A 23,778-nucleotide genomic window follows, 5' to 3' on the forward strand; every position below is an offset into this window, starting at 1 on the left:
GCACCTTGGCTTTCTCCATGGGAGGGGAGCAGGAAGGGGCTGGCAGGGGCTCCCCAGAGCCCCACCACCCCTTTATGCGTGCTGCATTACCGCATGTCCAGATCGGGTGGCTCCATGCCAGGCACAGCCTTGCCACCCAGACGCGGCACCTGCCCTCAGAGGGCCTCTGGCGTGGGCGAGTGCCTGCGGGCCTCCCCCGACCCATGGCCACCCTCTGGGTGGAAGAGCTAGCTCAGCTCTTCCCTCCCCGCTGGTGGCTCCTGATGCTCCGTGACTGCCTGTCTTTGCAGGGGACAGCAGGAAAGTTGTAGCCACTGGGGGCTCACCTGTCCGTGCCCAGCCACCCTGTCCTGTCTCTGCCAGCAGCAACCGGCAGGTGTCTGAGAACACGCTCAGCCTGGCTTCCTGCGACCAGCAGGCGACAATCCACACTGCCATGGCCATCCTACGGGACCTGCGCCGGCAAATCCAGGCTGGGCTGGAGTTGGCCCAGCGCCCCAGGGGAGGGCGGAAGCTTGGGCTGCGGGAGCCGAGGCTGCAGGACGCGGCAGGGAGGACGCGGCAGGGTCCCCGCAGTGCCCCAGGTGCACAGGGCTCCTTCTGCAGGAGTCCTGGGGCCGTGACAAAGGGCAAGCCCTCCTCTTTAGTGAGGGCTACGAGCTTCCATGCCTGGCAGCCCTGGAGTTCCTCGGCCAAGTGGGAGTCCCGTCCGCAGAGGGCCTGGGCGGCCCAAGGACAGTATTCGTCCTTCCAGAGACCCGGGAGCCCCCCTGAGAGGTTGGGCTCCTCCTCGCAGCGGCCCTGGAGCGCCTCGGCCGGGCAGGCCTCCCGTCCACAGAGGGTCTGGGCAGCCCAAGGACGCTGTCCCTCCTTGCAGAGGCCTGGGAGCCCCCCTGAGAAGCTGAGCCCCCCACCCCAGAGGCCCTGGAGTGCCTTGGCTGGGCGGGCCTGTCTGCAGAGGCCCTGGACAGCTTGTGAAGACTGGGAGGCCCCTGCCCCTGGGCCGTGGAGCCCTCTGGAAGGGCCGAACCCTCCTGCCCAGTGGCCCTGGAGCACCCCCTCCGTGCAGAGGGCCGGAGCCCCGTGCAAGGGCGGAGGCGCCACCTCCCCTCCCCTGGGAGCCAGGCCCGCCTGGCCCAGGCCCTTGCGGAGCGTCCCGCAGAACCCACCAGGAAGGAAGGACGGGCTGCCACCCAGGCCGAGGCCCCAGGGGCTCCTGGGACACCAGCACAGCTCCGAGTCCTTGCGGGAGTTCATGCGCCAGAAGGCACAGGCGCGGCGGCAGCAGGCCCTGGAGGAGAAGGCGGCAGCCACGCGGACGCGGGAGCTGAGACAGCAGAAGCTGCAGGAGGTGTACAGGAAGCAGAGGGAGGCTGTCCTTGGCAGAGCTGTCCCCGTGGTCTCGCAGACCTCCCCTGGCATTGTGACCTTTGTCCCCAGTTCTGCGCAGTCTGGGGTACGTGCCAGGGTGGGTGCAGGTGGGGTGCTCAGCTCCGGCTTAGGGCCCTGGCTGCCCCCCACCAGGCCCACTGGCAGTGGGTGGACGGAGGGTGCGGCCAGGGGCGGGGGCTGTGACGGGCCGGGGTTCCTGGTGGCCTTGCTGCCAAGTCGTGTCAGAAACGCTGCGTCCGTGGACGTTTCCCCTTGGGGGGCCCCGGTGAGGGGCAGGGCTCAGACACAGGAGAACCTTTGCCCCGGGATGTTCCCGCAGAGCTTGCTTCCCTTTGGCTGTGCTCGAGTGTCCCTGAACACCTGCCACCTTGTACGACAGTGCTCCAGAGGGGACCCCATTAGCTCTGTCATAGCCCCTAAAGCAGGGACCCCCATTTCCTTGCACGGCTCTGAAGAATCAGCCTGAGACCCCCGCTGGAGGCCAGGGCCCAGCTCTGAGGCTGAAAGATGGGGCTCTGGGGTCTTCTGGTCAGGGGGGTCTGACTGCATCTCCCCTACCATAGGGCCTGGACTCACCAGCGCTGGAGTGGAGCAAGGTGACGTCTGGCATGGTGCTGGGGGACCAGGAGGCCCCAGGCAGGTGGGTGTGAGGGGCAGGGGCTGCACTGCTGGGCAGGGCCGTGGTGGGCATGTCCTCGGGGCTCCCGCCACTGCCCCATGACACTGGGGCTCCTGGGAGGGCTGCACCCCGCAGGTGATCCGGCCTCCAGACCTGCCGCTACCTCCCTCGGGATCTGCTTGTTCCTGACGTTTTACATAGTGGGGTCAGAGGTCGGGTCTGTCTTCCGGCTGCCCCACTGTCGGAATTCGGCCTCCATTACAGCTGAGTAGCGTTCCATTCCGTGGACAGACCGCGTTTTGTTCATGTGTTCCCGTGTTGATGGACACGGCTCGTTCCCACTTTTGGCTGCTTGGGTAGCGCGGCCGTGAACGCGCTGTCCTGTCCGCGCTGGGACACCCGGCTGGCTTTCTCCTGGGCACGTGCCGGGCAGTGGAATTGCCAGGCCGCGTGGCAGCTCCGCGTGTGACTCTGGGAGGCACTTCCAGACCGTCTTCCCCGCAGCCGCGGCATCTTTGCCAACGCGTTTCTGTTTCTGTCCTGTGTGCGGCCGTCACCACCGCCCTCTCCAGAACTTTCCCATCTTCCCACACTGACACCGTCCCCATGGGACACCAACTCCCCGTCCCCTCCCCAGCCCCGGCACCCACCACTCTGCTTCATGTCTCTGTGGATCTGACGCTTCTGGGAACCTCACGTGAGCAGAACCTCACAGGACTGGTCTTTCTGTCCGGCTCGTTCCACGCGGCGTGGGGGAGCGTGTGTCAGTTTCCTTCCCGGACACATCGTGCCCGGTGCTCCCCTGGTGGGCGCTGGGGCTGCTGCCTGGGCTGGCACGTGTGGCCGAAGCTGCCAGAAAGCCGGGCGCACAGACAGCTCTCAGACCCTGCTGTGGTCCGTCTGGGACCCAGAAGCGGGATTGCCAGCTCCTGGGATAATTCTGTCTTCAGCTCCCCGAGGACCCGCCACGCTGTTCCCTGCAGCCACCGCACCACTGTGCGTCCCGCCAGCCGCAGGCGGGTCCCGTCTCCCCGCACCGTGGCCCGTGTTGGCTCCCTGTTCCTGACAGCAGCTGTATGTGTCCTGCCGTGCAGACGCTATAGCTGCCCCTGGTCACTCTGGGCAGCCGCTGGGTCTGTCACAGATGCCACCACCGTGCCTGTCCCCGTGCATGCATGCTGTGCACACACCGCCAGGACTGAGCCGGTCCACACTTCTCTCCCTGCAGCTTCTGCCTGTGTTTGAACAGAGCCTGCAGCCACGCTGAGCCCCTGGGGCACCCCGGGACGAGAGGCCCCCGGGACGGCCGGGACGGGGCCCCCCTGCTGCTGCCGACTGCCTCCTCCCTGCGGCTCCAGGACCTGTCCCGGGGGCTGTGCATCTACCTGGACCCCCGGGAGGCTGAGCGCCTCGGCACGTCCGGGTCCCTGCACATTCAGCACAAGCAGGCGCGGCTGCAGGCGCTGGAGACCACGGCCAATGTCCTCAGGCGGCGGATTGACAGCCTCACCGCCAAGCTGCGCAGGCCCGAGGTGCTAGATGCCGTCCCAGACCTGGCCTTGGACCTGCGGCCCTCGCGCCCCAGCACCGAGCCTGCTGCCCCTATGCTCACCTCGCCAGCCCGGCCCAGAGCCCTGGTGCCCAGTGGGGGCAGAGGGGCACCCCAGGACTGGGTGGACATGCAGATCCGGCCCCTTCCATGCCCCAACTACCTCTTGGACGGGGAGACCCTGTCGTGGAGCCCCAGCAGGGAGCAGCAGCAGAGCCAGCGCCCGAGGGCCCTCACCAGGGGGAAGCTCAAAGGTGGGGCTGGCACTGGGGCACGGACGACCCGTGGCTGAGGGGCCCTCGGGCTGGACCCCCTTTCCCTCTGCTCTGGGTTTCCTCTTCTGAAAGAGGAATATGAGGACAGTAGCGCGGGAGCTGTCCAGGGCAGGGCGTCTGAGGGTGACATGTGCTGGCCCTCTCTGGCAGGGCATGTTGTCACTGCCTAGTCCTCTGGCTGGAGGGACTTGAGGCTGCTCCTGCCCTGCCCTGCCCCCCGCAGAGGGCCCGTGTCCGGCCCAGCTCAGACGCTCCCGCTGTGGGTCTGCGCCCCGTCCCGGCCCCTCCACCCGCAGCCCCTTCCCTCCCGCCAGCTCACGGCAGTGAGGTCACGCTCCCCCCCGCCCCACAGGTTTCACGGCAGAGGAGTGCGAGGAGCTGGACAAGAGGCCGCAGAGGAAGGTGGCCCCCCTCCTGGCCCTCAGCACCCTTCTGAGGAGGTAAGCCTCGAGCTCGCTCTCGGGCCCTGGCCGCGCCTGAGCCATCGGGGCTGACGACCCCCAGTGTGTCCCCCTCTCGTGCAGGCGGGGGGCTGGGGGCAGCGCTCTGGGTGCAGCTGGGCTGGAGGGGCAGCGACCCAGCTCTCGTGCCAGCCGGGCAGGGGAAGCCCCATGGCGGTGGTGGCTGTTGGACACCTCTGTGATGGGGCTGTGAGCCGGGGCCACAACCCGAGCTCCCTGCTGCGGAGGGACGAGCCCCCCGGACGTGTTTCCCGACATAAACTCCCGGCACTGGCTCCATGCCTGGGGAGACGTGGTTGGCACGTCTCTCCTTGGCTGCTGGCGGAGTTTGTGCAGGAGACACTGACTCCGGTGGTCTCTTCCCGCCCAGGCCCTGCGGCCCCATCTCACCCTGGGCGGCAGTGGAGCCCAGGAAGCTTCGCCCACGGGGGGCTGTGCAGGGGAAGCCGCGCTGGGCGCTCACGGCGCAGGTCGGTCTGCGCGAAGGAGCTGCCCCTACCGTATCCGAGCTCCATTAGCAACTGTAGCGCAGGACCCATGAACGGGTTCGGGTGTCCTCTCCTGAAAAACTCCCCTTTGCACCCCAGAATATCCCTCCACCCCATCACCTGCCCAGCTGGCTTATCCTTCCTCGCCCAGGCCTCCTGGAGGCCAGCAGCCCCTCTTTCCCCCGGCTCCCCGGCCCGCTCTCCCATGGCCCTGCCCCTCACCTCCCCGTCCTCAGACTGAAGCGCCAGGGCAGGGAGCCCCCGGCAGCCCAGGGACCCAAGCTCGCAAACCCAGAGCCGTGACCCAGAAGACACAGAGCTGGGGGTGGCGGTGTCAGGAGGACAGGCCTGTGGCCAGCGCGGTGAGAACAGGTGCCGCGTGTGGAGCCAGGGCAGCGGGTGGGGACTGCAGTCTGGGTGCCATCACTCCCGGAATCCAAGCACATGGTTGCTTCTCTGATTCTGGTGTTTTCCCACAGCTGGGGAGAGGGAGCCCCACGCGGCCCCGCCACATGGGGCTGCCCTGCCCCTTTCCTCTGGGACATGTCCCCAGCCTGATGCCACCCTGCCAGCCCCCAGAAAGCCCACCACCCTTCTCTCCTGAAGCCCCCTTGACCTCAGGGGATGGGGGTCTTGGCACCTGTGTCAGGTCCTGGGGGTGGCCTCCCCACCCCCCAACCTGCCCCCTGGGGGTGGCCCCATCCCACCCCCCAACCTGCCCCCCAACCTGCTCCCCAACCTGCCCTCTGCCCAGGCTCGGGCCAGTCGGTGGCACTGAGTTGTCGTGGCCAGGAGGGGGCGGCACCGGCCTGGCCGTCTCCTCTGCCAACACCCTGTCCCCAGCCCTTGAGACCGGGCAGGGCTGTGAGGATTTCTGGGGAGCTCAGTGCCCGGGCTCCCCTCTGCCCACAGGCCCAGACCCTGGCCCAGAGGTCTCAGTGTTCTGGCGCAGCTCGTGGGGCAGAGGGCATGACTGGGCCGGGGCTCCCGCGGCGGGGCCTGGGGCCATGCCCTGGCTGTGCCCGGCCCCCCAGCCCTGTGGAGGCTGTGGGGACACAGCAAGCGGGACGTGCCCCATGAGGACACAGCTCCTGGAGACGGGGGACTCGGGAAGCAGCTCAGAGGCTCGCTGGGCACTCCCAGGGCCTGGGGTTCCCTCTAGAACCGCGGTCCCACTCACCCTCCACTGGGCGCGGGGCTTTGGGGCCGGCGTCCACCACCTGGGCCTCTGGTCACTCCACCTGCTTTGAGTCCGAGGACCAGGGTCAGCCTTTTGGCTCGTGGCTTTCCCGCGGGGGAGTGCCCACAGATCCAGGGCGTGGCTCCCGCTGCTGCTCAGGCTGGTTTCTGCGTCACCCCAAGGGGGAGGGACCCGGGCGTGTCTGCCTGACCGTGCCCCGGGATTGGTCCCAGGAAGCCCCAGCCGCCCTGGCGTCTCTGGTCTCAGCCCGGGGGCTGCCCCCGCTCTGGGGTCTTGTGCCCCGGTGTGCTCAGCACCATCCACTTCAGTCGCCTGTCGAGAGCCGTGACGGTGGCGGGGGCCATGCTCATTGCCATGCGCCACCTGCCCGTCACCTCCTGTGCTCCCAAGGCCCCTCATCTCAGCGGCTATTGCCACTGGCGCCTGGGGGCCCTCCCGTTCTACCGGGCTGCTGCCTCCTGGGGAAGGGCCCGGCGCCACGCCCAGCCCTGGACCCCGTCGGCAGGACGCGCTGGCCAGTTGTGGGGGCCGGGGGGGAGGGGGGCGGGTGTCCGAGTGCTGCCAGGCCTGCCTCCTGGTCCTGGCCCAAGTACTCCACAAACAGGTCACCCGCCACCTCAGGTGCCAGCACGGCAGGTGGTGTGAGGCAGTTACAGCCGTGGGCAGTGGCTTTAGTAGATGGCAGAGGTGACCAAGATGACATGCTGGAAAGGGGGCTCTGATCCTGGCCACAGGGCCTGACGGTGACCCCAAAGCTGGCCACCTGTGCTCCTGCTGGGATGCCGCTGGTCCCCTGGCCCGAGCGAGCAGGCCTGGGCACTGTGGTGCCCACAAGTGGACAGGAGCCACCTGCTCACCGCTGCCCTGCTGGCCCTGGGGCCCCGCCCGCGACACTGTGGGTTTAAGGCTGCTTCAGGCCGAAGGAGGCCAGACTCCTGCTGAGCGAGGGGGCTGCTGCCCACCTGCCCCAGATCCGCCTGCCCCCGCCCGTGCCGCCTCTGCTCATGCGTGTGCTTGTGTGTCTCTCAGCTCACCCGGGGCGCCGGCCACACCGGACCCTGCCTGGAGCTCCCTGCGGCTGGAGGAGCTGCCGTTGGCCAGAGGGGCCAGGCTGGCGAAGCCCTGGCCCACCCAGAGCTGCGGTAAGGGCGAGCCTGCAGGCAGGCCCTGGGCTGGCTGGTCGGGTGGCCAGGGGGGTCCGCTGGGGACCTGCCCAACTGCGTAGCCCTCCAGGTTGGCCCTGCTGGGTGGACAAATCCCTTTCCACGTGGGCAGCACCCACGCATCGGTATTAAAGTTTTTTGGAGGCTTTTGGGACCCGCTGGCTGCTCTGTGCTCTTGTCGCGCATGTCGCGATGGGTTTGGGTCGGACGAGGGCCAACGCGCTCGTTTCAGGAACAGCTGCACTTCCTGCGCCGCCACGTGCGGCTCAAGCCACTGCACAGGACACGTCCTTACCGTCCCGTCAGGCTGGGACTCTGTCTTTGCTTTGGCTACTTCAGTATCTTTGTCCCTGGGCTACAGCTGAGGACGCTTGGCTGTGGGGGTGCCCACCGCCTGCACCTGCCCCGGCTTGGGGGCCTCGTCCTGGCAGCGGCACGTGGGCTGCACCGGGGGTCCTGCTGCCCAGCGTGGGCTCGGGGAGGGCGGCTGCAGGCCCGTGCGGGTGGGGCCCATTCGCTGTTGCGTCATTATTTGTGCGTTGAGTTTCTCAGAACAGCTCGGAGCCTAGGGGTGCAGCCCGATCACGGCTGGCTGTGGGGGCATTCAGGGTGAACGTGGTCCCCCAGCCTGGAGCAGCCCCTGGTACAACCTGCACCCTCCTGACGGCTCGGCTGGCGGCAGAGAGGCCTGGGGGCAGTTAGCAGAGCCGGGCGGGGGAGCGGGAGGGAGCGATGGCCGTCCTGGGCTCCGGCCTCCCACAGGCCTGGGTTCCAAGCTGGCTCCTCCTCAGCCCGACCCCTCCTGGAGGACCTTCTCAGGGGGCCGGCTCAGCAGCACCTCCCCAACCAGCGGCGCCCTCCCTGGGCCCCAGAGGCCACCCCAGCCACTGCAGGCGGCTCTTCTCCGTGGACTGGCAGAAAGGGCGGTGTGCGTGTGTAGACGGGGCCTGTGGGGCTCACAGCCGGGCCCGCTGAGGGAGGAGGGTCTGTGCCTTGCCCCTCGCTCTGGGAAACTCCCCCAGCCTGGGCGGGGGGTGCCGGGCGCCCCAGGCGGGCTGCTGGCTCTCCTCTCCAGCGTGCAAAGAGCCTCCCCGGCCCGCGTGTGTTTGCTCTTCCCACACGCACTCGCCGAGTGCCACCTGTGCCTGACCCTGTCCTCGTGGTGCCTGCGTTTCAGCACATGTGCAGGGGCCCGCGGCCAGGGGTGGCCCAGCGGGTTTCTGGCCTCGGTCTGTTTGTGCTGCTGTGACAGGACACCACAGACTGTAATTTACAATGAACAGAAGTTTCTCGGTGGCAGTTCTGGAGCCCAGGAGTCCAAGATCAAGGTGCCGGCGTCTGGCCGGGGCCTGTGTGCCGTGTCCCACCCGGAGGAAGGCAGGCGGTGAGGGTGCAGGAGGGAGAAGAGGGGCCCCTCCGCCCCCCACCCACCACCCCACCCTGCCCCGCTCTCCTGGCAGCAGCACTGATCCCAGGAGGGTGAAGCCGTCCCAGCCCAATGGCAGCTCGGAGGTCCCCCCAGTACTGTTAGGACGGCCATGAATGCCAAGGTGGGTTTTGGAGGGGACAGACATCCGAGCCAGAGCACGGCCTCTCCTCTCCCCAGCAAGTGCCGCCCAGAGAGATCCAGGGGCAGGCTGGGACCGGGCCTCTGTCCACCCCCCACTGGATTTGCAGACTGTCCTTCCTGGAGGCTGGCCGGGCAGAGGGTCAGCTGCGTGGAGCCCAAGGGCAGTTCCTGACTGTAGGAGGATGGCGCTTCCTGGCCAGGACCTCCGGGGTGAGGTCAGGGCAGGCCATTCACCACCCCCTGGGAAGAAGGTGCCGGCAGCCCCAGGAGAGGACAGGTGGCAGGGGACCATTGGCCATTGCTCCTACCACTGGGGGCAGCACTGTCCAATGGAACCTTCTAGACCTAAACACAGAGACCAGAGCTGTCCAGTGGAAACCTCTAGACTTACACATGTAGACCACACTTCCTAGAGAACTTGCTGTGATGGGGACAATGTTCTGGCTTCTGGGCTGTCCAATATGGTACCCACCAGCTACATGTGGCTGCCCAGCCATTGAACTGTGGCCAGTGTGACTTAAGAGTGTGGTTTTGTCGTTCCTTTTTTATCAAGCCTGCAGCCCCCGGCACTGCCGGGTGGTCTCCCATCCACGTGCTAACCAGACCCAGCCCCGCGTAGCTCCTGAGGCCAGGTGGGTCCGGGGTGGGTGGCCACAGACTAAAGTGTGGGGTTTTGTGCTTTAAACTTACTCTAAGTTTAAATGGAAATGGGCGTGGCTGCCGGTGGGACAGGCGAGCTCCAGCTCTCAGACCCGCGGCTCCCCGCGGCAGGGCCCTGCCAGCCTCGTTCTGGTGAGGCCTGATTCCCTGGGACCCAAACCCACAACTGAGAACACACCTTGTCCCCACCGTCACTGTTGGCAGCAGTAATAGCAGCCGCCACGTGCTGAGCATTTATTAGTCCCCACCGCTGCCAGGCGCTGTGGGATGGTGGGTGGTGCTGGGATATTGGGGCTCCTTGCTGCTGTCATCGGAGGAGCCGGGGAGTGTACCGGGGAACTCCTGTGGTCTCTGGGGGCCACCGGCCACTTGGCCAGCCAGGGCCGTGCCCAGCTGAGGACAGCTCACTTCCTGCTGGGTCACTCTGAGGGACATGTAGCCCAGGTCCTCCCTGGTGACGTGGCTGGAGATGACCCCCCCCCTGCAGGCCCACAGCTGGGACATCTGTGGGGTCCTCGGGCCTCCGAAGCTCCCGGTGCCAGGAGGGGCTTGGTGGGGCCTGGGGTACCTCTCTCAAAGCCACTGGAAAAAGCCATGGTGGGTTTTCTGCCCTTCCCTTGCAAAGGAATTTCAGCTCAGAGCCGACACTTAAACCAAAACCCAACAGTCTAAAAGTGCCTTCACTTCCTGTGGTGGCCAGTGGGCGCTAGGTGAGCTGGGGCCCTGGGGAACCTTCCCGCGTGCCGCAGGTGGGCACCAGGCAGCCAGCACCCGTTTTCGCCTGGTCTCGGTGCCTCGGGGCTCCCCCCTGCCGTGGGCACGCGGGAGCTGGCTCAGCTGCTGCTCACAGCTCTTCCTCCGCTCTTGCCACGGGAAGCTGCGCCACTCTGACCTGCCGGGATGGCATTCCCCGGGCAGGGAGCTGACAGTCCTCCTCAGTCCTCCTCCGTGGTGCTCACCAGGCCCAGGCGAGGCGGGCGGGGAACCTCTGACCGCCCCTCCTGCACGGGGTGGGAGCACCCCGCATGCAGGCAGAGCTGGGTTCCTGGGGACCTCCAAGGGGAGAGAGGAGCCCCCTCCGCTGCCCGTAGGGACTCCGCAATCCAAGGGAGAGGCGGAGGTTTTTTACTCATGTTCTGGAGCAACCAGAGGTTCCGAGAACCCTCCGACTCGCGCCTCCGTTTGTAACCCCTGTCGTCGCTGCCCCGGTTCTCAGTGACGGTGACAGCTGCCGCTGCTGAGCACTCATCAGCCCATCTCCTTGGACCCTCACACCGGGACAGGAACCCCTGTGTCCCCACAGAGGCTCTGACTGCCTAGGGGTTTGTCCAAGGTCACCCGCGAGTGCGTGACGGAGCCGAGACCGGGGCCCAGGTCTGTCTGGTGGCAAAGCCCAAGCCTGGGCCTCTGTGGTGCCCACAGCCCTGGTCATCGGTCCTGGAAGGGGTCATGGCCGGGGTCAGGTGGAGCGAACCTGGGGGGATGAGGTGATGCCCAGCTCTCCCAGGACACATGGGGTGGGGGCTCTTCTTGATGTGGTTGTTGGCAGCCAGCCCGGGACCGGGCCGCCTGCACTCTGGCCTCTGTGCCTCAGTTTCCTTGCAGACCGAGAGGCTGTGTGCACCTGCTGTGGGGTGCTGGGGAGGCCAGGGAGCTCCCAGGGCTGAGCTGCCCCCTGTGGCTCTGCAGGTGAGCAGGATCCCGGAGACCTGTGCGCCGGACGCCTCGCCGCCATCTGGCAGAAGTCCCTGAGCTTTCTTGAGTCCCTGAAGGTATGCCCCGCACAGATGACACCATGTCCCCTTTAGACCCCTTCTGTTTGGGGTGAGCTGGGAGCAGCCTTTGTCCCCCTGAGGCTGAGTGGACAGAACTGTAGAATTTAGAAACAGGACGGGAGTGTGGAGGCTGGGGAGGCGGAGTCGCCCTGGCCCTCCCCGGCTGGGTGGGAAGCCCTGCAGGACAGCAAGTCGGGCCAGCTGAGGGACGGTCCCTGCCGGGGTGCGGGTCTGTTGGGGTGACCCTCCAAGGAGGGGCCTGCCCTCTCTGGCTGAGGGCCCTGGCGGGCGCACGCGGGAGAAGCTGAGCCCGGGCTCTCGCGGCAGCTGGCCCAGCAGACGCAGGGGCAGGCGCTGGCCCTTCTGCAGCAGCGGGCGGAGCGGGAGGCCTGGGAGACGCAGACGGCCCTGGACAGGCTGCTCCTCCGGCACCAGCTGCAGGTCAGCCGGCGCCCCCGGGGTGCCCGCACCCGCCCTTCCCTGCGGGAGTCGGGGGAGGGAACGCAAACGCACCGCCACGGGGCTGCCGGCCCTGCCCTTGCCAGAGACAAGCGGGCCACAGGCTGGCATGGTGGGCTCATTCTAGAACCCACTGGAAAGCAGAGTTCAGAGTAGAATCAGGACGTTTTGGCCACAAGTGTCCTGGGGGCACCTGCACTGGGGGTGCCCCTGCCTGGGACCAGAGCCAGGTCACAGGCGACCGTCTCCACTGTGTCCCAGGCCTGTTGGGCATCTGAGCCAGGGGTGCCCACAGCCCGAGGCTGCCCCCGAGCCTGCCTCTGCCCAGCCTTCCTGCGCCAGTGTCACTGAACCCCGTCAGACGGGCGGCCCTCGCCAGCCAGGTGGCCCTCACCTCCCCCGAAGGGGAAGACGGTGCCAGGCCTGGAGGCAGCAACCCCATCAGCAGGGCACTGACCCGGTGGCCGGGACCCAGCTGGGTGTGACGGGCCTTTGGAAAGTGGCTGTCTTCGCTGTGTCTTCGGCCCCGTGACTGCTGGGGGGATGCGCACGCGTAGTGCATGCTGGGGGCGCTCCCAGGAGAGTGAGGGAACCGGAGGGAGACTGTGCGTGCATGTGCGGGGGTATGCACGCGTGTACCCGCGTGTGGGGGGCATGCATGTAGCACCCTCAGACCCACAGTGGCACAGACACACCTGGCCCTTCCCTCCCTCGCCTTCTCCGCCCTGCGCCCTCTCGTCCACACCTCTGCTGCCCTCCGGTGCTCGGGCCCCCGGCCCTGCGCCTGCTGGGTGGCCGCAGCCACAGCAGCCCTGAGCTGGGGTTTCCCTCCCGGGCATCCTCTGTGCTGCTGGCCCCCTGTCCCCCTCCCACCCCTGGGGCTCCAGCCTGGCCTCCCTGAGTGTCTGCCAGGCGCCTGCCCCCTCCTCAGCCCCGTGGTGCCCAGTCAGTCCCGCTTGGAAGACGGACAAATGAGGCCCTGGGGTTGGACACCTGCCCGACATCGGGATCCTCCCCAGGACACCGGCCTGGCGCAACTGGCCCAACCTAACGCCCACGGGCCGTGAAGCCGCCCTGTGCCTTGTCCTGTCGGTAGCACACGCCCCTCCCTGTCCAGGGACACTCGGCCCAGGCCAGGCCGGAAACGGCTTCAAAGCTGGAGCAGCTGCAAGTCTGTGGGGACCCAGCGCCAAGGGCAACCTCTCAGAGGACCATGACGGCCAGACCCCGGTGAGCCCGAGGCTGAGGCCAGCGGCCCCCTCCCAACATAGAAGAGGGTGGGGGACTCTGAGTATAGGCCACAGGTGAGGCACTCTGGCACCGCCGGCGCTGTAGCCAGTGCGTTCTCTCACCCGGTGGCAGGTCACAGCCACCCCTGGGCACAGACACCGCTGTATCCTCAACCGAGGAAGGACGGGCAGGTGTGGTGGGCACGTCAGCCCCTGCAGGTGAGAATGTCCCCAAGTCCCCCGCCTCCCCGTGCCGGCGGCTGGCTCGCAGCCCTGGTACGGTCGCGGCAGACGGTCCATCCCGCCAGCTGGACAGTGCCGCATCGCGAGGCCCCCGATGGCTGTTTCTAGCTTAATCTCGTCGTGGCCATAAACATGTTTGTATGCTTCCAGTCATGCTGAGACTCGGGTTTCAGCCAGAGTGTGGCCCGTGTTGGTGGACATTCCGTGAGCTCTTGAAGGGAACGTGTGTTCTGTCGTGGGTGTGGTGTCCTATGATGTCGACGAGGTTGTGCTGTTCAAATCCACGACGGCCTGGTGGGATTCCCGCCTGCTGCTCCCGCCCTGCTAACAGAGGGCGCTGAAATACCTCCTGTAACTGCGATCCGAGTCCCACCGCGGTTCTATTCGTGTTTGCTTCATATGTCTTGTAGCTCCGACAGTAGGCACATAAACATCCGGATTATGATGTGTTCTTGATGAACTGGCCCCTTGTTACGGAATAACCCTCTTTATCCCAGAACACGCCTTGCTCTGCAGTGGAGTTTGTCTGATATTGAAAGAGCCACATGAGCTTTCTTTGAACTAGTGTTATATGTGGTGTCTCCTTTTACATCATTTTACTTTCAATGTAGTTGCCTCTTTGTATTTCAAGTGCGGGGGGTTTCTTCTTTTTTTTTTTTTGAGGCAGAGTCTTGCCCTGTCGCTGCCTGGCTGGAGTGCCATGGCGTCAGTGCAGCTCACAGCAGCCTCCAACTCCTGGGCTCAAGCGATTCTCTTGCCTCAGTCTCCCGAGTAGCTGGGACTACAGGCACACGCCACTGAGCCTGGCTAATTTTTTCTATTTTTAGTAGAGACGGGGGTCTCGCTCTTGCTCAGGATGGTCTCCAACTCCTGACCTCAAGCCATCCTCCCTCCTCGGCCTCCCAGAGTGCTGAGATCACAAGCGTGAGCCACCGCGCCTGGCGTCAAGAGTGTTTCTCATAGGCAGCATAGAGCTGCATCTTGCTTTTTAAAAAATTCAGCCTGGCAATCTCTGCCTTTGAATTGGGGTGCTCACACTTCACGCATTGCTCGTGACTGCCGACGTGCTTGGGGGGCATTGTCTTGTCTCCGTTCCGTCCCACCTGTCCTTTACGTGGTTCTGCGGCTGCTTAGTTTCTGCCTCCCTTCGGGTTAAACGGTAGTTTCTGGATTCCGTGTTCTGCAGTGCTGGCGTGTGAGCTAGCGCTCCGTCGCTGAGCGGTGGCCGTGGGGTCCGGCGCGGCACACGCACCCCCCCTCCCAGTGGCGTCCGACCGCGCAGCAGAGCCTCGCTCGCCGCCTCCACCCCCGCCCTGGCCTTCGCGCTCGTGTGGACGCTCACCTTATTCTCAGTGTTTTACAGACTCCGAGTTTCTATCACTTTGTTAAATGGGCCATTATCTTGTCACGAGTTTTAGGTTCTATCTGTATTTGTGTCTCCCTGTGGTCACCATTTCACCATTTCTGGTACTTTCTGTTCCTTTTCATGGATCTAGATTTCTAACTGGCATCATTTTCCTTCTGCTTGAAGGACTTCTTTTCCTATTTCTGGTAGTGCGTGTCTGCTGGCGACAGTCTTTGGCTTTTGTGTGTCTAACGACATCTTCATCACATCTTTGTTATTCACGTGTTCTTTGCTGGCTGTGGCACTGCAGCCCTTTTCATTGTTACTTTTATTCCCTTTTCCTCTCTGTTTCCTGTTGGATATTCTGCTGCTGTGCTCCACAGTCCGAGATCGTTTCTCCTGCCACGTCCAAGCAGACACGAATCCCACCCAGCGCGGTTTCCATCTCAGGTGTCTTAGTTTCATCTTGGATCGTTCTATTTGAATCTTTTTTTATATCCTCCACGATCCTACTTAACTTTCTAAACATGTGGAATATAGTTATGAAAGTTTGAGCGCCCTTCTCTGCTAACTCTAGCACCTGTGTCAAGCCTGGTCAGTCACCAGTTGACTACTTCTCATCACGGATCATGTTTCTCAGTTTCTTCCAGACCTTGCGGATGTTGTGAATCTCACCTTGTGGAGTACTGGATATTTTTGTATGCCTGTGAACGTTCTTAAGCTTTGTTCTGGAATGCGGTTATTTGGAAGTAATTTGATCCTTTCAGGTCTTGCATTTATAGTTTGTTATTATTATTAATTATTTCTTTTAGACACAGGGTCTTGCTCTGTCGCCCAGGGTGGAGAGCAGTGGTGTGATCACACAGCTCACTGCAGCCTCGAACTCTGGGCTCACGTGATCCTCCTGCCTCAGCCTTCTGAGCAGCTGGGACCATAGGCGTGTACCTTTCTGTAGAGATAGGGGTCTTGCTATGTTGCCCAGGCTGGTCGTGAATTCCTGGCCTTAAGTAGTCCTCTGCTTCGGCCTCCCGGAGCTCTGGAACTATGGGCATGAGCCACAGTGCGCAGCCAGCTGCTTTTATAGTTCTTTAGGCGGATCCAGATTAGTGCTCTGCCCGGGGCTAGTTCCTGCCCACAACCAAGGCAAGAGCGTTGTGTACATACCACCCAACCCCCGTGAACCCTGAGGTCTTCCAGCTTGGCTGGTGGATGTTGGCACCATTCCCAGACTTCTAGTCCTTTTGGATGCCTGTGTTCCAGCACCTGGAAGCTTCTTTACATGCATTAATCGATCAGTTCTCTGCTGAATACTCAAGGGAAGCACTCCACAGATCTCCAGGGTCCTCCCTCCGTGTGGCTCTCTCTTCTCTGATGCTCTGTCCCACCAACTCGGGCTGCCTCGGTCTCCTCACACTCTCAGCTCTGTCTCCTCCACTCAGGGGGTCTGCCAGGCCCAGCCTCAGTTTCCCCTCCCTGCACTGTAGCCCAGAAACTCTCTCAGGGCAGTAAGTTGATATCACAGCAGGTCTCACCTTAGTTTCTCTCTCAGGGATCACCGTGCTGTTGTCTGATGTCCAGTGTCCAGAAAACTGTTCTTCCATTTCACACACACGCACCTCTATATAAACACACGTATCTACACATATCTGTATATAATTTCTGTTTCAGATGGGATGGTAAATCCAAAATCCAATCCCTTTTACTCTTGCCTAGTGGGAAGTGAACATCTTTAATGATCCTTTCTGTAGCCAGGCCTCTGTTCCCATCACACCCGGAATGGGAGGGTGGCCAGCAGCAGGACAGCTGCTCAGGCTGGGAAGTTGGGCTCCGCTGTCACCCTGCCACCTCCTTGGTGCTGGACCGTGAACAATGGTTCTCCCACTCTGGGCCTCAGTCTCCCCTTGTGTGCCAGCAGAGCAGTTTGGCTATCATCCGTGAGCTCCCTCTACTTTTGGTCTGGTCTTTCCCATGCCCGGTGGGGGTCGAGCACCAGAACTTCACATCAGGAAATAGGAGACTTTTCCCTGCTAGTGTGGCCTTGTGAAGATTTGGTGTGAAGCTGTGTGTGTCAGGGGTGGGGCATTAAACTGCCCCAGACATCCTACTTTTGTGAGGCTCTCCTGCAGAAAAGGCCCGTGGATATGGGGCACCCAGACCCCCACATGACCCGACCATGACCTGCTTTCTGTCCTCAGAGCTGGGGAGGCCTGACCAAGCCCCCTCCCAGCTGCCCCTGGCCAAGCTCTGCCCTCCGGACCACCCTACCCACCAGGTACAGGGAGAGGTCCCCTGGGGGGAGGGGCACAATTTCAGGGTCCAGCACGACACTGGCAGGGGCATCAGACCTTAATCCTCCTGCACGGCACAGGCCGCCAGGTGCCCAGGTCCGCCTCTCCTGGGCCTGCACCTAGGGGGTGGGTCTCCCTGTAGGTCCTGCCAACACATCAGGACCTCCAGCCGACAGCTGCCTAAGCCTGCCCTGCAGCCCTGGGCAAGAGATGAGGGCAGGCACTGTACTTCAGGCAGCCTGGCCCACATTTCAAGGCAGGTGGCCCAAGCTTTCTGGAACCCTGTAGAGCACAAACCCTCTAGAGTACATGGACTAGATCACGGCTGGGCATGAGGCCAAGATGATGAGGACACCCTCTGCCCTTGGGGAGCTCACAGTCGGGAGGGGGACACACCGCATGGGGAGGAGGAGCACGGCGTAGGGAGCCGGGCGGGCACTCAGGGAGGGCTTCTCGGAGGCGGTGGCCTCTTCTCCAGGGATGGGCGCCACTCCCACCAGGCGAGGCCAGTCTCTGGGGAGGCCTGGACGCCTGGCGGTGACGCGGCCCGGTTGGTCTGCCCGCCGCAGTGGAGCCCCGCGAGGCCCCGAAGCGTCGAGCCGGGAGATTTCGGAGCCTTGGACCGCTTCCAGCTGCAGATGCTGGAGCAGAGCCTGCGGGAGGAGGAGCTGCGCGCGCAGCACCAGGCCGCGCTGTTGCGCCTGCGCGAGATGGCGCTCGAGGAGAAGACCCGCGCCGAGCTGGTCTGGCTGGAGCACAAGCGGGGGTGAGCGCATGCGCGGCGCCGGGGCCCCGCCCCCGGTTCCCGACCGTGTTTGGGGAACGAAATGTTCCTACGGGACCAGTGACAGGTGTTCCCAGGAACTTGAACAAGGCAGCAAAGTGCCCAAAATACAAGCAAAATTAAGCGCCCGCAGTCCGACGTCCGCGGTACGCGCACTTCCGGGATGTCCCGCCAGGTGCGGTGGCGGCAGCCGTACAGGTGGCGTTGGCGCTCGCGCAGGTGCCTGTGCGGCTGTGCGTGTCACCTCCCCGCGCCTCACGCCTGGGCTCCCGGCCGGGGGTTTGTTCGCAATGTCCAGAAAGCCTTTCCAGGTCGCTCCGTAAGCGCCAGGTGGGCAGGGGGGCGCGCAGAGAGCCGTGACCCCTGCCGCCCCGACCGGGGCCTTCCCTTACTTCCCACGTTGGGTGGTTGTCACGGAACATCCAGAGAATTTCCCCCAGGCAAATTCCCAGGCGTGGAAGTGCGGGCCAGTGGGAATCACCCGGAAGCTCTGGATGCTGGAAGTTGGCCGCAGAAGGGTCGAGCAGTCGACATGCTCGGCAGCCTGAGAGCGCCGGGCTGTGGGACCCAGGGAGAGAGGGCCCGGCATGTGGGCGCACCCCCGCCGTCCCAACCCCCGGCCAGTCTTTGCCTCTGAGACCAAAAGTGGTCGGGAGGGGTGGGAACAGTGACGCCCTGGGTTCCCACCCCTCCCGACCACTTTTGCCCTCCACCCCCGCACCTGTGCATAGGTGGCGGCCCCCTTTCCAGCAGAGCTGCACCGCAGGGACGTCCTGGATGGACGTGGCTGACGGGGTGGGCTGTGTCTGGGACACCTCCCATCTCTAGCACAGACTCTCAGGATTGGCGGGGCTCCTGCCATCTCCCCCCAGGTGTCTGGGGAGCAAGGAGGACAAAGCCATGCTGGCCATCCTGTCGGAGAAGCAGCAGCGAGCCCTCAACACCTTTGAGAAGGAGCAGGTGAGGGCTCTCGAGGGCTGGGTGGGCTGGGGCGGGTGGGCATCTGGACATCCCAGCACCACAGCTGGAGAATTTGCGAGCCTGCCCCCTTCCAGGGCCACACAGGACCCTGCGATGTGCCAGAGTATCTGTGGAGTGTCATGGGCAGCGTAGAGTGTGGCCCTGGTCCCAGGCCGGGTGCAGCCTCTTGCTGGCTGTGGCCTCAGGCAGGTGGCTGTGTCCCCCTGGGATGGGAGGTAGCAGGACCGGGGGGTTCAGTGCGCTGGCACTTGCCCCGGGGTGGATGTGTGCGTGTGCGCGACCTCAGAGGACCTCACAAGTTGCTCTGAGCCCAGGTCCCTCGTGGGAAGATGGGGACAATCACAATGTGCACATGCGCAGGGTTGTGAGGGTCAGGCGGAGTCATCGGCGTGCCTGGCAGAGAGGGTCTCCATCAATGGCCACTTCTGCCTTCACGCCAGCGTCATCACCAGGCCCGGAGGAAGCGGATCCCTGGGGAGAGTTGGTGCGGGCCACACGTGCAGCAGGGGGGCAGCAGGGGGTCGGGGCTGTGCAGGCGACAGAGAGGGAGGGTGGAGGCAGAGCCCCGGGAACGGGGACAAGGACCTGCGCCCACCACCTGTGATCGCAGGCCCTCTCTGGTTGGGGCCACTGGGCCGGCTGTCATCTCGGTCTCCCCTTGTGCCACCCTTGGTACAGATGCAGAAACCGAGCTCGGGGTGTGGGACCTTGGGCTGAGTGCAAAGCCCAGACCCCCACCCCACCCCAGACGCCCCGCGTGCACCCCCACTCGCATGGCAGGTGGGGGGCACTCCAGGGAGGGCAGCAGAGGCCCAGGCCGCAGATCAGGTTCTCTCAGATGTGGAAAGACAGAAAATGCAAGTGACCTTGCAGGGACCAGCCTGGCCTGTGGGACACAAAGGGCACAGAAGGTCCAGCTGTCACGAGGCGACGAAGGCAGCTGGCGGAACAGGCCCTGCCTGGGGAGTCCTGGCTGGAGGGCCTGGAGCTGGCCAGCGCAGGGACGCCCGTCTGTAGCTGGGGGGTATTGTAGGTCGTAGAGACACCGTGGGGGGGTGGCTGGGGGCCGTGGGGGAGAGACCAAGCTCGGCTGAGCCTCAGTTTCCTGTCTGGTCTATGGGGGCCGCCGCCTCGCAGAGTGCAAAGACGTGAGCGTATGCTCTGTGCAAGGTGGCTCTGCCGAGGGGCATGTCCACCAGGGAGCCGCGGGGAGCAGCTGAGGACGGCTCAATAAAGGGACGAGTCACAGGGTGGCGTTGTCCCTGGAACCTGGCGGGCACCTGGGGAGTAAGTACCCAGCCCCTGCTGCCTCCTGCCGGTGCCCCCTCGGCAGACCCAGGGGAGCATAGTGTCCTGATTGGACCCACAGTGGGTGTCGCTGAGCCTCGCTGAGGCAGTGCAGCACCACGCACAAAGCTGCCACGTGGAGCCACTGCCTGCTTTTCTGAGACGGAGTCGGGCCAGAGTGGCCAATGAGCCCAGCAGGAGGGCCGGGCAGAGGCGTGTGGGGGGAGAGGGAGGCCCCGGCACAGTGGGGGAGCCGGGCGTCCCCCAGACACCCCTTTCCCACTCACCAGCCTTTTCCTCTTCCCCGTGTGAGCTCGTGGGTTGGGGGCTATGCTGACGTTTTCCCTCTTGGCTCAGAGGGAAATCCGGCACCTGCGGAACATCCACCTATCCATGCACCAAGACAGGAAGCTGCTGCTGCAGCATCGGAAGGACATCCTGTCCCTGCAGAGGTCCATGGCCCACCTGCAGCAGGAGCTGCAAGCCACGACCAAGCTGCCGCAGGTGGGCACTCTCGCCTGGCGGGGGTCTGTCCCCTGGCTGTGTTGTGTAAACAAGCAAGTTCCTTGTAAAATCACCTGTGGCCCCAGGTAGAAAGGGAGTTGCTGGGGGTGTAGGTGGAAGGCAGGAGGGGGCCCTGGGGCAGAGCTGGACTTCAGGTGGTCATGGAAGATGCCCCAGGCCGGGAGTGTGAAGACAGACCCCGGTGGAGGTGGGAGGATGGGAGCCAGGGCTTCCCCGGGGTGGGGCAGCGGTGGAGGTGTGGGCTGAGCAGGGGGATCCCCGCGGGCCTGGCGGGGGCAGGAGTGTGTCGCCGGAGGGCTCAGGGAGGCCAGCGCCTCCGGGACCCCAAGCAGCAAGGCTCCTTGGTAGGGGCTCCTGCTCCCCTGCCCAGGGCTGACAGCCTACTGGAGGCTGTATGGACAGGGGCGGGGCGCTGTCCCCAGGAGGGCTGTGTGCCTCTCCACCTGAGTGTCTGCTCTGTAAGCTGGGGGTGACAGTGGTCTCACCTGGAGGGTGGAGACGAGGGTTGGATGAACTGGGCTCTCTGAAGCACCTGGCCCAGGCCGGCCTGTCGGAGCGGGGACCCGGCTACCCGACTCCAGAGCTTGCCATAGGGGCGTGGCTGGCCCTGGGCAGGGACTCTCCTCTCTGAACCTCTCAGCAGGGGTGCAGGGCCCCTGGCAGAATGGTTTGGCGCTGCCGCTGGGAGCGTGCAGAGCAGGTGCCAAGGCTGTGGGCACAGCCACATGAAGCCCACCACCCGCTTTTCTGACAAGAGACGGGCCACAGGTGGCCACGCCAGGCTCACCCTGTGCTGTTTTTCAGAGTTCCAGCCCCAAAGGCAGGGCCGCCCGGGATGGGGGCTCTGAGAAAAGCCAGCAGCCTGAGGGGCTGGCGCAGGGCTCCCCATGCCCCCTGACACCACGCAGGCCTGGCAGCCCCACCAGCCACCACTCCCAGAGCAGCCCTGCAAGCCTGGAAGTCACACAGTGAGTTGGCCCTGGTGCCTGGCCCGGGAACCCTCCCCTGCGGGGGCGGCCACCTGCACTTGCACCCCTCCCTGCTCGGGGAGCTGCCCGTGGGAGGAGCGGCTGCTTTTCCCATCAAGAGCTCCCGGCTTCCATGCGGGGAACAGCTCTTCCCGTCCGGCTTCCAGTGGCCATGAGAGCTGGGGAGGTTCTCTCTCCCATGAGCTTCGGCCCCCAGAGCCTGCAGCCCACCAGAGTTTCACCACAGAACCCCCGAAACAGCAGCCCGGGGGGTGGTGCAGACTGGGGAGGCGCCCTCCCTCCCAGGGAGCGGCAGCAGCTCTTCTCCAGCCCACGGGGCTCCGTGGTGAGGGACGTCATCGTCACTCGGCCACTGGCCAGCGGCTCCACAGGCTTCGTCCTGCAGCCGTCCTCAGACAGGCCTGGTCCACAGTCATGTTGCTGTCGATTGCGTGGCCTGGGAACCTTTGAAAAGGTCCAGGCTGACTGTCACCTCTGGGTACCCAGGAGTTTGTTTACAGGGCTGGAGGCAGGCAGGTCGGCAGGACCCTGAGGTCAAGGGCAGCTGTCCTCCCACGGCAGAGAGGGGCAGCTTTGGTCGCACAGCAGCGATGCTCGGCCACTGTGCACACGTTAGAAAACGGGGAACAGTGAGCTACACATAGAGACCTCCGCTCTCCTGTAACTCCCTCCCCTGGGAAAATAGCCATTGGCACTAGCACTTTGCCGGAGGTCATGCCACGCGGGAACGGGCACCTGGTCATTCATCTGTTTGGAGGTCAGCTGGTTCTGAGCGTGCAGGGGCTGGGAGCATCAGTGAGCAGTGTCAGGCGGCCCCCAGCCCAAGGGGAGCTGGCAGGGTGAGGGACGGCCAGCAGGGGTGCCATGGGGTCCTGGCCCGAGACCCTGTGCCGGGAGGACTTGAATGCACGTGGGGGGCTCCTGTTCCCAGTTTTATTCGGCCCCTTTGTGGTGACTCTGAGGGGCACAGGTCTCAAGGGCGCTGCCCTGTCCCCCTCGGGAGCCTGCGTCGGGGCACAGTGGTGCGGGCAGGCGCCTCCAGGTCCTGCCCCAGCGAGAGGACGGGTCTCAGGAGACGCAGTCTCCAGGCTCTCAGGATGGCCATCCTCGGAGCCGACACCTCCCGCCACACCTCTGACCGAGGGTGGAAGGCCCAGGGTCACCCTTGGGTGAGGGCGACCGTGCCCTGTTGTAGCAGGTGCCTGGGGCAGAAAGGGAAGCAGACACTGGGGGACAGACAGACACCCCACCCACCACACCTGCTGTGGTGCCCGGCCCGTTGTCACCCCCACAGCCATGGCCCTGCTTGGGAAGCTGCTGGGTGAGGGGCCAGAGCCCAGTCTTCTGCTTGGCCACTGACCACAGCTGGCCCTGGATGTGCCATGAGGTTGTCCCCAGGGACAGGGTGCTGTGGAGCGTCATGGTCGGGGCTGGCCACCCTGGGAGGGAACAGGCAGGGCGGGTGGTCACCTCCACTTGGCACCACCTTGCAGCCTCCCCACTGAACAGCGGGACAGAACACCCGCCCAGACCACTTCAGACACCGACGGTCACCTACAGCCTCCAAGGCCAGCGTGGGGACAGGACACACTCAGCACCCTGGGCCGGCTGGTGGAGAGTGGCAGTCATGTTGGCCAAGGTGACTGGGAAGGGCGGTGGCAGTGGTCACTCATTCGGCTGGCCCTGGGCAACTTGGGGGTGGCCTCAGGCTTGGGGTCAGACCCCTGTGTTCCGACCTGCCGCGCCCTGTGGCTGGGGCCCCTGGGGCCTCTCTGTCCCTGCGTCCCAATGCAGCAGAGTGTGCCGGGGGCGGGGGGTGGGGGGCAGGCGGGCCGCCCCCTGCACACTGTAGCCGACATTCCCAAGACACACAGCGAGCGGCCACCAGCCAGAAGCCACTCTGACAGGCTCTCCTGCTCTGGGCAGGGCTCCTGTCGGGCAGCTACTCAGAGCTTCCCGGCCCACTGCCAGGCGCAGGCGCCGGTGTTGCCAGGCCGCCCTGGGAACACACACCTGCCCAGAGCCCCTGCCCAGGCAGGAGGCAGGAGTAGGCCGGGGCCTGCCTGCCCTTGGCTCAGGGCTCAGGGCTCAGCCGCCCTTGAGGCACTTGGGCCTCCAGGCAGGGGACATAGGGGGACAGAGAGCCTGGTGTGGCCCCCGCCGTCCCTGTCACCCATGAGGTTGGCTTGTCTGTCCCTCCAGGATCAGTCCTGTGTGGGGTGACCCCCTGCACCCTGACCACAGCAGCCCCACTGCCCTCAGATGCCCCGGGAGCCCTGAGCAGCCGGTGTGGCCGCCTGGCCTGGTGGGGGTCCCATTCTGCCCTCGTCCCCCTCCCCCTCCCCCACACTGGCGACTCTGGGAACCCCGTGTCTTTCAGAGCCTGGGGAGCAGCCTCGTGTCCCTCTGCTGGGTCTTCAGCCCAAGAGCTCCCTGGACGTCGGGCAGGAGCCGGGCCCGGCCTTTCCCGTACGCGCACGCTGGAAAGCCCCCCA

At 64.8% G+C, this 23,778-nt stretch overlaps 1 protein-coding gene across 1 annotated transcript in view; it reads left to right on the forward strand.

The window, feature by feature from the left end:
• The window catches only part of CCDC187 (coiled-coil domain containing 187), a 38,990-nt gene that overhangs the window by 8,074 nt on the left and 7,138 nt on the right, over positions 1 to 23,778 (forward strand). Inside the window, 18 exon segments of the mRNA XM_069472176.1 lie at positions 291 to 1,483; positions 1,956 to 2,032; positions 3,240 to 3,814; positions 4,188 to 4,275; positions 4,667 to 4,796; positions 5,021 to 5,146; positions 6,198 to 6,268; positions 6,376 to 6,606; positions 7,015 to 7,127; positions 11,068 to 11,150; positions 11,481 to 11,724; positions 16,556 to 16,701; positions 17,356 to 17,483; positions 18,374 to 18,461; positions 20,127 to 20,273; positions 21,099 to 21,262; positions 22,777 to 22,922; positions 23,664 to 23,752. Of these exon segments, the coding sequence (XP_069328277.1) occupies positions 291 to 1,483; positions 1,956 to 2,032; positions 3,240 to 3,814; positions 4,188 to 4,275; positions 4,667 to 4,796; positions 5,021 to 5,146; positions 6,198 to 6,268; positions 6,376 to 6,606; positions 7,015 to 7,127; positions 11,068 to 11,150; positions 11,481 to 11,724; positions 16,556 to 16,701; positions 17,356 to 17,483; positions 18,374 to 18,461; positions 20,127 to 20,273; positions 21,099 to 21,262; positions 22,777 to 22,922; positions 23,664 to 23,752 (3,839 nt within the window).

This window comes from Eulemur rufifrons, chromosome 7 (genome assembly GCF_041146395.1).
Source record: "Eulemur rufifrons isolate Redbay chromosome 7, OSU_ERuf_1, whole genome shotgun sequence".
Lineage (NCBI taxonomy): Eukaryota > Metazoa > Chordata > Mammalia > Primates > Lemuridae > Eulemur > Eulemur rufifrons.